The 15,821-nt window shown below is 34.8% G+C and overlaps 1 protein-coding gene across 33 annotated transcripts in view; it reads left to right on the plus strand.

Annotated features, from left to right (window-relative positions):
• EHBP1 (EH domain binding protein 1) overlaps positions 1 to 15,821 on the plus strand; it is a 320,237-nt gene that overhangs the window by 230,301 nt on the left and 74,115 nt on the right. For all 33 annotated transcript variants that reach the window (XM_072742367.1, XM_072742383.1, XM_072742385.1 and 30 more), the window contains one exon: positions 2,435 to 2,578. In XM_072742367.1, coding sequence (XP_072598468.1) covers positions 2,435 to 2,578 — 144 coding nt within the window. The remainder of the gene's footprint in view (positions 1 to 2,434; positions 2,579 to 15,821) is intronic.

Consider the following 15,821-nt stretch of genomic DNA (forward strand, 5'->3'; position numbering starts at 1 on the left):
TCACTCAGCATAATACCCTCCAGTTCCATCCACGTTGAAGCAAATGGTGGGTATTTGTCGTTTCTAATTGCTGAGTAATATTCCATTGTATACATAAACCACATCTTCTTTATCCATTCATCTTTCGATGGACACCGAGGCTCCTTCCACAGTTTGGCTATTGTGGCCATTGCTGATAGAAACATCGGGGTGCAGGTGTCCCGACGTTTCATTGCATCTGAATCTTTGGGGTAAATCCCCAACAGTGCAATTGCTGGGTTGTAGGGCAGGTCTATTTTTAACTCTTTGAGGAACCTCCACACAGTTTTCCAGAGTGGCTGCACCAGTTCACATTCCCACCAACAGTGTAAGAGGGTTCCCTTTTCTCCGCATCCTCTCCAACATTTGTTGTTTCCTGCCTTGTTAATTTTCCCCATTCTCACCCTTTTTGAACTTGGCCACAGTAACTTCTTGCAAGATACATCCACAAAGGCAAAAGAAACAAAAGCAAAAATGAACTATTGGGACTTCATCAAGATAAGAAGCTTTTGCACAGCAAAGGATACAGTCAACAAAACTAAAAGACAACCTACAGAATGGGAGAAGATATTTGCAAATGACATATCAGATAAAGGGCTAGTTTCCAAAATCTATAAAGAACTTATTAAACTCAATACCAAAGAAACAAACAATCCAATCATGAAATGGGCAAAAGACATGAAGAGAAATCTCACAGAGGAAGACATAAACATGGCCAACAAGCACATGAGAAAATGCTCTGCATCACTTGCCATCAGGGAAATACAAATCAAAACCACAATGAGATACCACCTCACACCAGTGAGATATTTTTTAAAATATAATAATAGTTAACATTTAATCTAGTGCTCAGGACATTACTCTATTTTACTTAATCTTTATCCATATGAGAATTGATCTATTTTTAGCCCCATTTTATAAATGAGAAAACTGAGGCTTAGGGAGATTGAGTAATTTGTCCACAATTAAGTGATATATTTAGTATTTGAACCAAGGTCTGTCTTACTCCAAGGTTTTTAAGTGTCATGTAATGGAATACAGTATAGCTTTTAAGTGACCCGTTCAATGTTACATTACTTACTATTAGTGGAAGAAGGATTAACAGCCTGCTGTCTTGACTGCAAATTCAGTATTCATTTAATTAATCTGGTCTGGTTTTGAGAAAGTGTTGATTTGTAACCAGTTTAAATGAAGTGACCAATTCTATTCTATTATATCCTATCAACATGACAAAAAATCTATCATTATCACTTATATATTTCAATTATATCTATTAAGTGAAGAAGTTTTGTTTAATCCTCTTAAAACCTTGGGTGATGAAAATGTTCTGGAATTAGATAATGTTGATGGTTCACAACCCTGTGAATATAGTAAAAACCACTGAACTGTGGTTATGTATTGCCTAAAATTTTAAAAAAAATTTTTTTAATAATTTTTAAAAATTATTTAAAAAATTTTTTTTTCCTTGGTTAAGACTGCAGGAAAGAATTTAAAATAGTTATATTAAAATGTAAAAATTTTGATATCTGAAAATAATGTAACGATTTTTTTTAAAATTTTACATTATACCAAATAAAGTAATATGCTTACTCTTTATTACCTCTTTCTTGACCATGAATGCTACTTAAAATTGAACCAAACCTATACAATGACAGAGAAGTAAAAGAAATTAAATATCAGAGTAATAGTAATAGCCATCTAAAGCCAGAAGTTGACTATTTTTTGGAAGAAAAAAGTAATTTGAACTATAAACATTATGGATATTTGTGTTTTGAATTAATATTCTCATTTAAGAACTGATTTCCATTGGTGGTCATTACCTATTGTTACCTGAAAATATATTGTAAGATTACAAATTAATCCAAGAAAATACTCTTCCAATTCTGTTGTTAGTTATTTTGTTGTAAGGTAAGTGAGCAATGGAGAAAACCAATTTTATTTTTTTTAAACAAAATATGATAGTTTTGAATTTTCTATAAATGTTGTTAAGTATTTAAAGGATTATTGTCACAGATTTCAGTATCTTTCAACATACCAATTTGGAAGACACCTTGTTATCAGTCCTATAAGACTATAAGAAATAAAATTTTTTAAAAATGTCTTTGCCAGGTTATACTGTGATTAGCAAATATGAAGAATGTATATAATATATATTATGCTTTATGGGAATATATTCTAGTAAAAATGGAAATTAAATGTAATCCAGTTTTAGGTAGCAAAGATATATTTCCTATATGTCAAGATTTTCTACAGTTTCTAGTCAGCACTAATATTTTCTTTAAATAATCTCATAAAACTACAGTCTTATTCCTGATCTCTATTATTTTGACAAATAATAAAACCATTGATTAGTTTATAAATATAGATTATATGTTTTTATTTTTTGAGTTCCTAATTCTATATTTTTGCTTTTAAGCATCGAATGTTATCAAGACAAGAAGAACTTAAAGAAAGAGCAAGAATTCTGCTTGAGCAAGCAAGAAGAGATGCAGCTTTAAAAGCAGGAAATAAGCAGAATCCCAATGCAGCCACACCACTCTGCAACAGGCAGCTAAGTGATGTGAGGAACATTGGTTAAAAGGCTATAAAATTATTGCAATCATGGGAGTGAGGGGAGTAATTATACTTCTGCTAAGGCATTTTTTAGAATTTTTAATTCTAGTTAACGTACAGTGTTAGATTAGTTCAGGTTTACAATATAGTGATTCAACAACTCTGTCCATCACCCAGTGCACACCATGACAAGTGCATTTCTTAATCCCCGTCACCTGCTTCACCCATATCCCCACCCATATCCCCCTCCTGGAAACCATCAGTTTGTTCTTGCTAAATCATTTTTTCACTGACTTTTTATATGGGGAAGATACATGGTACATTTATTGAATTGACAAATTCATACTTGGAAGAACAGGTTATAATTATTCCTATACAGCAGTGTTAGCTATAAGGAAAAGTAAGTTTTTGGAATATAATTTCTGTATATACATGAATAATCTATTTTTGTAATTTAATTGTGCTTTAAGATTGTATTTTATCTATGGTTTTATAATGGCTGTTTTATATAATATATATATATATATATATATATTTTTTTTTTTTTTTTACTTAACCCCATGAAGTAGATGTTCATCTACTTTCCAGATTAGAAAACTGAGGCTGATAGATAACGGTAATTTGTACAAAGTTGCAGAGTTAGTAAATGATAAATCCAGTATTAGAATTTGAGCCTTCTCAGACTAGAATCAGTGTTCTTTTTTATCATATACTGTTATCTCTATGTTAAACCACTTTTTAATACATATTTTTTGTGTAGTGCTTCACAAATAATAATGAATGAATGATAGTAGAATCCCTTAAATTTAAGGGGACAGGAAACTCTTCATGAATCTGAAAACTGTGACATCCTACCTTACTGTCAAACTCACATATACAAAACTGCATGCCCTTTTTTTTTTTAATTAAGATTTTCTTTTCTTTTCTTTTTTTTTTCCGAGAGTTTTAGGTTCACAGCAGAATTAAGGGGAAGGTACAGAGATTTCCTATATACACCCTGCACCTACACATGCAGGGCTTCTCCTCTTAACAGCATCCCACACAGAGTGATATATTTGTTAGAACTGATAAACCTACACTGACACATCATAATCACCCAAAATCCACAGCTTACATTATGGTTCCCTCTTGGTGTTGTACATTCTAAGAGTTTGGACAAATTTATATTGGTATGTATCCATCAATATGGTATCATAGAGTATTTTCACTGCCCTAAGAATTTTCTTTTGCACTTGTTCATCCCTTCCACCACTCCCAAACTCTGGAAACCTGATAATTTTACTGTCTCCATAATTTTTCCTTTTTCAGAATGTCATATAGTTGGAATCATATAGTATATAGCCCTTTCTGAATGGCTTCCTTCACCTAGTAATATGCATTTAAGGTTCTTCCATGTTTTTGACAGGTAGAAAGATCATTCCTTTTTAGTGCTGGATAATATCCCATTGTCTGGATGTACTACAGTTTATTTATCCATTCACCATTTATTATTCAACATTCACCTGGACATCTTGATTGCTTCTAATTTTTGGCAGTTAGGAATAAAGTTGTTATAATCATCCATGTGTAGGCTTTTGTGTGGACATAAGTTTTTAACTCCTTTGGGTAATTAACCAAGAAACATGATTGCTAGATATTATGGTAAGTGTGGCAATTTTTTACAAAAGTAAATACAAACTATGTTCCAAAATTGCTGTCCCATCTTGATTCCCACCAGCAGGTAAGAATTCTTGTGGTACTCTACATTTTCATCAACATTGAGTATTGTCAGTGTTCCAGATTTTGGCCATTCTAAAAGGTGTTTACTGGTATCTCATTGTTTTAATTTACATTTCCCTGATGACATATGATTTGGAGCATCTTTTCATATGTGTATGTGCAATATGTAGATCTTCCTTTGGAGAGGTTTTTAACCAGGTTGTTAGTTTTTTTATTGTTGAGTTTCAACAGTTCTTTGTGTATTTTAGGTATAATCTTTCAGAGTTTCTACATAGGTAATCATGTCATCTGTGATCAGATACTTTTATTTCTTTCTTTCCATGCATTTGTTTAAACATACCTTTCAGATAAGAGCTTAATAACCTCTGACTTTGAGCAGTGTTTTTTACACTTTAAGTCTTTATATAATTGATATAAAATCAGTTTAGTGGGCTGCAGTAATTATTTTTAATAAAAAGGAATATAATAGAATAAAAATCTCAGAATACATCACATGTAGTAAGCATAGTATTTTTGTCTGAAAATTCCTTTAGTTATGTGGGTTAAATGTGCTTATTCAGTCTTGATAAAAAATGTATTTTTAAACTGTTGGTTATGATAAAAATGAGAAGGCTAAATCTAGCAGGCCATCTTTAAGTTTTGTAGCCTCTATCCCAACTCTTTCAGTACCTAATTATCTGTTATATCATTAATTTGTTGGTCATTCATCAGATATTCATTGAGTGTCTGAACTGAGTGTATTCATAGTGACAGAAAAGACTGAGCTTCTTCCATCATGGAGTTTACATTATGGTGGGAAGACACACATAATAATAAAGTACTAGAGTGTGAAAACTATGTGGTATACTATAAGATAATTTAAATAAGTGAGGGCTTAAGTGATCTGAGGAGCAGACATTTGAACTAAGATTTGATGGGTGAAAGGGATCCAGTGAAGTGAAGAACCACAGAAAGAAATATCTCTTTAAGAAAAGTTATTTGGGGGGTACCTGGATCGCTCAGTCAGTTGAGTGTCACAGTCTTGATATAATCAGAGGTCATGATCTCAGGGTCATGAAATCGAGCCCCACATCAGGCACCTTGCTAGATGTGGAGCCTTTAAAATTCTCTCTCCCACTCTCTTAAAAAAAGTTATTTTTTTGATACTATATTTTGTTTTTGATACACTTTGTTTCATAGTTATTTCAGGCTGTAAAAATTAGAGAGAATGTATAGCTCTATGTTTTTCCATTGTGTTGATTTTGAATACAGAATACTTGAGTTTGTTTTTTTTTAACATTTTGTTTATTTATTCATGAGAGACCCAGGCAGAGGGAGAAGGAGGCTCCATGCAGGGAGCCTGATGTGGGACTCCATCCCTGGACGCCAGGATCACGACCTGGGCTGAAGGCAGATGCTCAACTGCTGAGCCACTCAGACATCCCAGAATACCTGAGATTTAAATGATTTGCCAAGTAGATCATTAAAAGAAGTTACTTTACCTATGCATAAATTTTACATACATAAATAATTATCATTGAATGTTTATCGACCACTTACTATTTGTTAAGCAGGATTCTAAGTGATTTAACATGGATTTTCTCATTTAATCTCCACAACAATTGTATGAGCTATTATCATCCCTATTTTACAGTTGAGAAAACTGACAAATTAACGAATTGCCCTATGGTCACACAGCTAATAAGTAACAGAGCCAAGAATTGACACTTAAACAATTTGATTTCAGAGATTTTGCTTTTAAAGCATTGTGTTATATTTCCTTTTTTTTTTATTTTACTGACATCCTTGTGAAATAGAAATAGATACTAATTGTTTTATCTTTTATAGAGACTAAGAAAATGAGTTAGGAAAAAATTTTTAAATTTACCTAGAGTTGCAGACAGTGATAAATGAGGCTTAGAATTCAAGTATCCCAACTTTTTAAGAAGATGATAATTGAATTTTTCATTTGGTTTATTCATTTATTACTTCAGACTTTCAACATTTATTTTATTGGTTGTCCTTCTGTTGAAGGCACCAGTAATTTATATTCTTTATTTTTCAAATAAAACTTAAACTTTTATCTAAATTATATTAGTGTGAATTCAATATCAGAAGTTACTTACTAAAACATCTCTTTATTTTTTAAGATTTTATTTTTAAGTAATCTCTACACCCAACCTGGGGCTCCAACTCACAACCCTGAGATTGAGTCACGTACTCTATTGACTGAACCAGACAGACACCCCAAAACATTTCTTCTTCTATGTTGTGACATCTTACATTTGTAAAATTTATAACTTGGATTTTAAGAAACATGACGCTGGTGACGTTTTATTGATGACTCTTTCATACTGCTGGTCGCATGTAACTTGCCACACTTTTCTAGAAAGCAATTAGACTTCATCAAGAAATGTTCATTTCCCGGGACGCCCAGGTAGCTTACTGGTTTAGCGCCTGCCTTAGGCCCAGGATGTGATCCTGGCCTCGGATCGAGTCCCGCATCAGGCTCCCCGCATGGAGCCTGCTTCTCCCTCTGCCTGTGTCTCTGCCTCTCTCTGTGTCTCTCATGAATAAATAAATAAAATCTTTAAAAAAAAAAAAAGTTCATTTCCCTATGCAGGTGTTCATCACAATGTTACCTGTAATAGCAAAAACTACAAAATGGTAGTTGTGCAAAATAGGGGAATGATCAAATAAATTGTAACAAATAAATATACTTGTTATGTAGCCATTAAAACTTACCTATACAATAATGCTTGAAAGAATATGGAAAGGACATAGGAGAATGCTCACAATATCCAAATAAATGTACTTGTTATATAGCCATTAAAACTTATCTATATAGGGACACCGTCTATGGCCATACCACCCTGAACGCGCCCGATCTCGTCTATATAGGGACGCCTGGGTGGCTCAGTTGTTGAGCGTCTACCTTTGGCTCAGTGGGTGATCCCGGATTTCCGAGTTCGAGTCCTGCATCAAGCTCCTTGTGTGGAGCCTGCTTCTTCCTCTGCCTGTGTCTTGGCCTCTCTCTGTGTTTCTCATGAATACATAAGTAAAACCTTTAAAAATAATAAACAAATAATAAAATATTTTTAAAAACTTATCTCTACAATAATGTCTTAAAAATTATTGAAAGGACATAGGAGAATGTTCACAATAATCTTTTGTATAAAAAAGATAAAAACTATACAGGGCATATGAACTTCATTTTGAGATGATAGACTTTTTATATGCATTGAAAAGGACAGAAAGGAAAATAATCAATATATTAACCATATTTATCTCTAAGGGGTAATACAACAAATAGCTTTTGTGGGGTTTTCCCCCTTATTTCTGTTTTAAAAATATGCCACGTTAAGATTTTTTCAAACTAGGGAAATTTGTGGTATCCAAAATAAGTATTTTTAGCACAATTGTTTTCTTAGTGTACCCAAACAAACTTGACTTCAGTATTTCTAAGATAACATGTGTGTACAGTTAATGATGCTAGTTTGTACATAGGTGTGGAATAAATGGCAGATTTAGCAATAGCAGTCCTGTTCACACTGAGAAGACATGAAATTCTCAATGCCTATTGTTTGTGATTGATGAGTAGTAATCATGATATCTCATAAAGTATCTCATAGTTTCTTGGACTGCCACCTATGTAATTTGGGTTAGTTGTCTTCTATTCATTTATTGTTATAGTTGTTGCTTTTCCCAGAAAGAGCAGCTCCATGCTGCCTGGCTAGTAGGCTACATGCCAAGCTGGTCACTTTGTTGCATTTGTTTCCCACTTAACCCAAAGTTGTATCCTATTGCAAATGAAACCATGCTTTAAACAGTCCCAGAGATATTTTCTTTACCCTCTCTTTCAGGTTATCTTTTGCTGCATAAAAAAATCACCTTACTGGCATGAAACAGCCACTGGCTATGCTCACAGATTCTGTGATTTAGGCATTGGGATAGGATACTGTGGGAATGGCTTGTTTCTGTTCCATTACTTATGGGACTGGGTTTTGGCCAGGACTTCTGCTAGACTATCAATTGGAATACCTTCATGTAGCCTTTGCATATGGTCTCTCCACTGTCTCTCCATTCTCTCCACGTGGGCTAATTTAGGCTTCCTCACAGCATGGTGGCTGAGTCTATGAGCAAATGTCCCAGGAGAGTAAGGCAGACATGCATGACATTCTCATGATCTAGCTTTAAAAGTCATGTTGCATCACTTTTGGTATACAGGTGGCCTAAGCAGCCACAGAGCTCCACCCAGGTTTAAGGAGCAGAAACATAGACCCCACACCACTGAATGAAAGGAGGGTCAAAATCATACTGTAGGAGGAATATGTGGCATAGGAGATACTATTGCATCCTCCTCTCAGTTACAGTTTAAACTCAATATGGGGTGCCTAGGTGGCAGTCAATTAAGCATCTGACTCTTGATTTCGGCACTCAGGGTTGTGAGATTGAGACCAGCATTGGCCTCCACGCTGGGTTAGAGTCCACTTAAGATTCTCTCTCTGCACCCCCCTCCCCCGTCCCTCCACACAGCCCCCAAAATAAAATAAAATAAAAAATAAACTCAGTTTTAAAACTTTCTTGTGCATTCCGCTATTGCTTATTTTTTCAGAAAAGTCAAGCTCTGTATGGATGTGTTATGAAGAGCATCAATTTCATGAACTAAATAGTACATCCTATAACTATTATTCTAGTTTTGACACTTGATGCTCTGGGGGTCTTATAGCTTAGTTTAGTGAAATGATAATAGAAGGAGAATATTAAATGGCAGATCAGTACACTTGTACAAATATAGAAGTTAGACCTTGCTGTTGTTTTTTAGTATTTCAGTTTAGTATACAGTTTGATATCAGGTTGATATTTTTTCCAAGAATATAATAGTTTTCTTAATTTGGTCATTTTCTTTATCATTTCTGATAGCTCTTATATGTACAGTTTAGATTTATTTAGCAGTACTGCTCATAATTTGGAAAAGTAGGATAGCCAACTTGGGATACAAAAGGAACAGGGAAAATGCCCAATTTCATCTCTTGAGCAATTGAATGTGAATTAGGTAATACTAAAACTAGAAAATGCTTAATTTCTCTAAAATCTGTTTTCCATTTATAGAATGGAAGCAAAATTCTTTTTTTCCTTGTGTGACATTCAAATTAATAGGTATCCGCAGTGAAGGGGGTAAGGGAACCATGACTAATGCCATTCCCACTTCAGTGTCAGCATCTCTTTCACTCCGGAGAGATCAAAAGACTTCTGGTAAATAAAAAGAGAAGGTCTAACTGAAAAAAAAAAAGCTGGCATCTAATTTAGTGAACTGATTGCTACTATTTTCACTTGTTTATGTGCTTTAATTTGTGCCTTAATTTACAGTGCTCTTACTTTAAATTTTATTGTAAATTATCTTGCCCATCATATTGTATGCTACTGTATTGAAAGTTGAGTTGCTGGAGGGGACAGATATACCTGCTGCTACCCACTGCTTTTTGTGTTCTCAGTTTACCTGAGAATTGCACTATGAGGTTTTGTTTTGTTTTGTTTTTTTAAGATTTTATTTATACATGAGAGATACAGAGAGAGGGGCAGAGACACAGGCAGAGGGAGAAACAGGCTCCATGCAGGGAGCCCAATATGGGACTCGATCCCGGATCTCCAGGATCACGCCCTGGGCTGAAGGCAGGCACTAAACTGCTGAGCCACCCAGGCATCCCGCGCTATGAGTTTAAAAAAAAAAAAAAAATGCTACCTTGGAGTGACCAGTTTTGAATAAATGAGACCCTGACCTTAAATTTTTAAGAGTTCACTGAAGAGTTTACTGTTCCATACTCGATTGACGACACGCTGATTTAGGACTTTGTCAGCATTTTCTATCTTTTCTCCTTTTGAACTGTTTTTTTTTTAATTCTTTCTTTCTTTCTTTTCTTTTCTTTTTTTTCTTTTCTTTTCTCTCTTTAGAGAAAGGGAGAGAGAGAGAGAGAGAGAGAGAGAGAGAGAGAGAGAGAGAGAGAGATAAAGAATGTGAAATAGGTGGGGAAGGAGAGAGAATCTTAAGTAGGCTTAACACCCAGGATGGAGCCCAACAAGGTGCTTGATTTCATGAGATCATGACCTGAGCTGAAATCAAGAGTTTGATGCTTAGCTGACTGAGCCACTCAGGCCCCCCTCAACTCTTTTTCTATAAAACTAACCTAGGACCTTCTGATGAACAGGAAGAAGAATGAGAAGAGCTATTTTAATAATTTGTATTGGAGTACTTGAGGCTTATAGTGCATGGGACAGTGTCCATGTACCGAGTACAGGTTACCTCCTTTTAAGATTTTTGTATCTAGTTCTGGGTTGAGAGTGAGAATTTACAGAGGATTCAGAGAAATAAAGGTTTGAAAGCAAATACCTACATATAATGAAAGACAAGCTTATAAAATATAAAGGGAAAACTAGGAAATAGTTTAAGAAGTACTAATTTGAGCATATGAAGGCTCAAAATCTTCCTGGTAACTCTAACTTACAGATGGAGTAAACTTCCCAACCACACAGCATGGCCTTATACAAAGGTCCTTGCAAATCCTGTTCCTTACCTTTCTATCCTCATCTCTTTCTTCTCTGTTATTATTCACTCCACAGTCCAGCTATACTAAGTTGCTTGCAGAGAGAATGTGGCATATTCTTCAATTCCTGCATCAAGCATTGGCTATTTTCTCCCTGAAATGCCTCTCTTTGTTTGTCAGGTTCCACTGAAATACTTATTCTATGAGTATCTGTATCTTGGCTTCTAGCAGTAAAGCTAACTCTCCTTCCTGTATCGTTTTCTTTTTTTTTTTTTTTTCCTGTATCTTTTTCTAATATGCTGTACATATCTCTCCCATTGCATTTATCCTGTACTATTGCCAAATTATATATCTTTCTCTTGCTCAGCTATAAGCTATTCAAATACAAGAACCTGGTATTCCTATCACCAATTTTTTAAAAAGATTTTATTCATGAGAGAGACAGAGAGGCAGAGACACACGCAGAGGGGGAAGCAGGCTTCCTGCAAGGAGCCCAATGTGAGAGTCGATCCCAGATCCTGGGATCACACCCTGAGCCAAAGGCAGACGCTCAATCACTGAGCCACCCAGGCATCCCCTTATCACCAAACTTTAAGTAAATGTTTATTCAATGAATAAATACAGGCTATTTTTCATATTTTCTGAGTTTCAACTAATAAGAACATGAGCTTAAGCATGAAAAATTTGGGTTACTGTAAGGAGTTTCTTGGTCGTAAATGTTTGTAAACAGGGAAGATGTCTACTGAAGAATCCTGCTTTAAAGCAGGATTGATTATCATTGGGCCGAGAAAGTTACAGTGTCTGCCCCCCTTTCTTGGGTCAATTACAGAGGTAACATTGGCCACCTTGGGACTTAAGGTTCCCTGTATCATCCTTTTTTTCCTTTCTTGAATCCTACGTTGTGATACCTTTCTTTGTTGTTATGATGTGTATGCACCAAATCCTCTCACACACCTGTCTTCCTGGATGCTGGGACCTCTGATTAGAGTTCAGCTCCCAACTCTGCCTTGAAGCACACCACTCTACCAAACATTACCTCTTGTATAAATTAGTATAGCTTTAGGCTGGAAATTGGGAAGCAATTTCTAAGACACTGAAAACAACTCTGGGTAATCTTATCTGGTGGATCCTTATGTACAGACTATGTAAGTTATCCCAGGAAAGATTTGAGCTAAAATTTATTTTAAATGGCAACTCAGATATTATAAACCTTATTAATTTTTCTTAATTTTTGCCAAGACCAGTATTGCATGTTTTAATGAGAACTTGCTAAGCTAGCATATATTGCACTTAGATCCCTTTTAGTAGTTTACATGACTCATTTGTGTCTGTGCCTTTAGATGTCCATTTAACCTGTTTCAGGCGCTTCCTGAAATTATTTTTCTCTAGGAAACAGATTTCATTGTTGTGAGTCTCTCTGATTTGTATTTTTTTGCTTCCTATTCCTATAGTTCTGTGAAGATTTTCATGTTACATTTTACTAATGTAAATTTTAAGTATGATACTTGTTTTGCTCATAGTTTTCCACATGCACTTAAAATAATTTGTTTTCAAAGTACAATTTAAGAGTTTGGCAGGTTCGACAGTCTAGTCATTATTAATCCAAAAGAGCCTCCTTTATTTTAAATAGTATATTTAAACACACACTCTGAGAAAAATGTAATAGTTTTTGTTTTCAAGAAAAAAAAAATTTCCAGGATGCCTGTGTGGCTCAGTGGTTGAGCATCTGCCTTTGGCTCAGGGCGTGTCCCAGGATCCTGGGATTGAGTACCACATCAGGCTCCCTGCAGGGAGTCTGCTCCTTCTGTCTATGTCTCTGCCTCTCTCTGTGTGTCTCTTATAAATAAATAAATAAAATAAAAAATTTCCTTTTTTATGTTTCTTCATTACTCGATTTCCCCACTCTCTTCCCAAGAAATGTGCAAATAAACTTTAACAGTCTAGTCTACTTCAGACTCTTTTGCTTATTACTTTGCATAAGAATATAATTGCTTTTTTAAAAATACATTTAATAAATCCACTACTTTTAACAGTGCTCAATGTAATTATATAGATAGCTGAAGGAGATGTTTGCAGCTATGTGCTAAATTTTAAGATCAATACACTCCAAGAATAAGGGATGAGGTCCTTGTAATTGTTAGGATATTTATGAAGCACTTGGAACATATCAGAAAAATGATGCTATACAAGTTTTTAAGAAAGGTTAATCTGTAAAATAGATTATAAAATCTATTTTATTTTTTTTTTAATTTTATTTTATTTATTTATGATAGGCACACAGTGAGAGAGAGAGAGGCAGAGACACAGGCAGAGGGAGAAGCAGGCTCCATGCACAGGGAGCCTGACGTGGGATTCGATCCCGAGTCTCCGGGATCGCGCCCTGGGCCAAAGGCAGGCGCCAAACCGCTGCGCCACCCAGGGATCCCTAAAATCTATTTTAAAAATAGGAAGTCTAAAAAGAATTGGGTTGGTTCTTTAATTTATAAATTATGTTTGTTTTTAGTTTTTTCAGCTCTTAATTACATAGCATAAGAAAATGGTTTGCAGGTACATGTTGGTACCTGGAAGATTTTTTTTAAGAAAGTGCAGAAAAGAATTAGAACATTATTATAAAACAGACTTAAAGTTTTCCTCAATTTTAATCTGCAAGGATAGCGAGTGACCCATTACAATCAATTGGTGTAGGAGCCCATCCTCACTTAATAGGTTCAAATTGCAAGATATCAGCAAGTCCTAGAAGGTTTGCAGTATCCATCTTTAAAGGTTTGCAGGAATATTTGAATCCTCTAAAGAAAACTGTATATGGGAAGGGAATTTTAAGTTGGTCAGTCTTTAGATAACTGTAAGGACCAGTAATCGAAAAAGATACAGTGCCCCCCCCCCCCCTTTTTTTTGCTAGTCTTTGGTAATGAATCCAAAAGCCTTTTTTGGTGAGAACCAAAAGAATGCAAGCTGCTCTTCTGCGAATTAAACCTTTAACAGGTATTTTGTTCTGTGAAGAGGCAGGACATCAACCTTGTACTTTTGATGTTAATTGGAAAATATTGATTTAAATGGGACTAGTCTGTCATGCTGATAATTGTAGCAGATTTAGATAAGATCACTAGATCTTCTCCAGATAATAAAAGAAGCAGTTACCATCCAATTGGTGAAAACACTAAACATTTTGGTAATCCCAGACAGATAGAAACTTTTTCCATAGTTTTTATATTTACATATATCCTAAGTATTATAAAAAAATATGTATATGTTTATGAATACTAACTGTGTTAGTATTGAAATGGCTAGCCTCTAGGAATTAATGAAATGGCTAGCTTCTAGGAATTAAACTTGAAAATTAATAAGGTCAAGCTAAAATTTTTATTTTTCCAAATTACACATATTATCATCTTTATTACTAGGAAGAAGTAGGTTAACTTTGCATTTGTAATTTTAAAAGAAGTACATCAGATATTAGAAAAAGAAATCTAAAACCTTTAGTAATACATGGAGTGAGAACTTTGTCTTACATAGGGATTTGTATTCTCCATATGAGCTGGAATGTCTATACCCAGGGCACTAAGATGAAAATATATTCCTTATTTCTTACTCCAACACAATTGACAGAAGATTTAATGTACATAATCCGTTTCAGACCAGTAAGACACTTTAAATGTATAGCTAATCTTTTTTACAGTTGCATTTTATAGGAGAAGAATGCCAGTGTATTTCTATGTTCAGCATAAATGCCTCTGTACAAGGCAGTGGTTTTTATTCATTATGATTTAAATAATAGTTTATCTATTATGTCTAAATTTAAGTTGATTTGAAGTCTGCTATCCTAACAATGGCTCCTAGACTTCTTAGAAAACATATTGTTAGCTTGCTAGCATATCTTCAAAGTCACACAAAACACCATCATTGTTAGGAGGGGAAAAAAACTCAAGCATCTTTTCTATTATGTAGCCATAAACCCCTAGCCTCAAAAGTCTTATTTATTTGAGATTGCTGTGAATTCATGAAGCTAGGGCTAGGTGTCTTACCATCAGGAACACTCCTTTTATGCGGCTATTAATGGCCATAGACATTTTCCATATGGCAGTTCAGTGCAGTGTTGAACATCCCAGGATGATATCACCATTACTAAGAGCTGTATTTTATATTGCCTGTTCTGTTATTGCTCAGCATGCATGAGGGTAGAGTTTAAATCTTTATTCATTTCATTTTTTAATGTTTCTTTTGTTCTCCTTATCATGTTCTGGCTTTCCCAAGGATATATGCCTTGAACGAAAAGTCACATGTGCATTACTAATTGTATGCTATTGTATTTACAGTTCCTAGTGGTGGCACTGTGAAGCTACTAATTCCTTTGCTTCACTTGATGTAAAATAATCTGAGTGTCTTTGATAGCAGTGAAACAGTATTAATTGTTTTGTACATTTTTTGGTCACTCTTCTTAGGTGGTCTTCATAATCTATTAGAACTTTCAGCCAGATTTTTGTAATGTCATGCCTCCAGCAGTGATTAAATTGGTAATTAATGAACAGTCCTTGGCAATGTAAACCACATCCCGTTAATTTTCCCTTTTGAGTTTTTAGAAGTTGTCTTCTGTGTCAGAAATCATTGCGCCACCTTGCTATGGCCCCTTGGCATGAAACCACAACGACTTGATTTTTGCAGCCATTAGTAGATCAGAGCAGTAATTTCACAGTATTTTGGTCAAGGTAATTATAATACCAAGAACTGAGTAGATTTGAAAATTCACGAAAGAAGTCCAGGAATACCAGGTGAGCTTCCTTGTGTTCACTGGAACGTTATGATTAGTTTAATTGGTCTTTGTTTGATTTTAGCCGCAGAAACTATTTGTGCCACAGCAGTGCAGTGACTTTATACTTGAGTGTTTCTGACCTTCTTTGACAGGGGTGGGTGCAAAAATGAGCCCTTTGAAATAGTCCCTTTCCCAAAAGGGGGTTAAACTGCATTTAAAACATTAACTATAGAAAGAAAGCTCTCTAATTAATTTCTTAATAT

This window comes from Vulpes vulpes, chromosome 16 (genome assembly GCF_048418805.1).
Source record: "Vulpes vulpes isolate BD-2025 chromosome 16, VulVul3, whole genome shotgun sequence".
NCBI lineage: Eukaryota > Metazoa > Chordata > Mammalia > Carnivora > Canidae > Vulpes > Vulpes vulpes.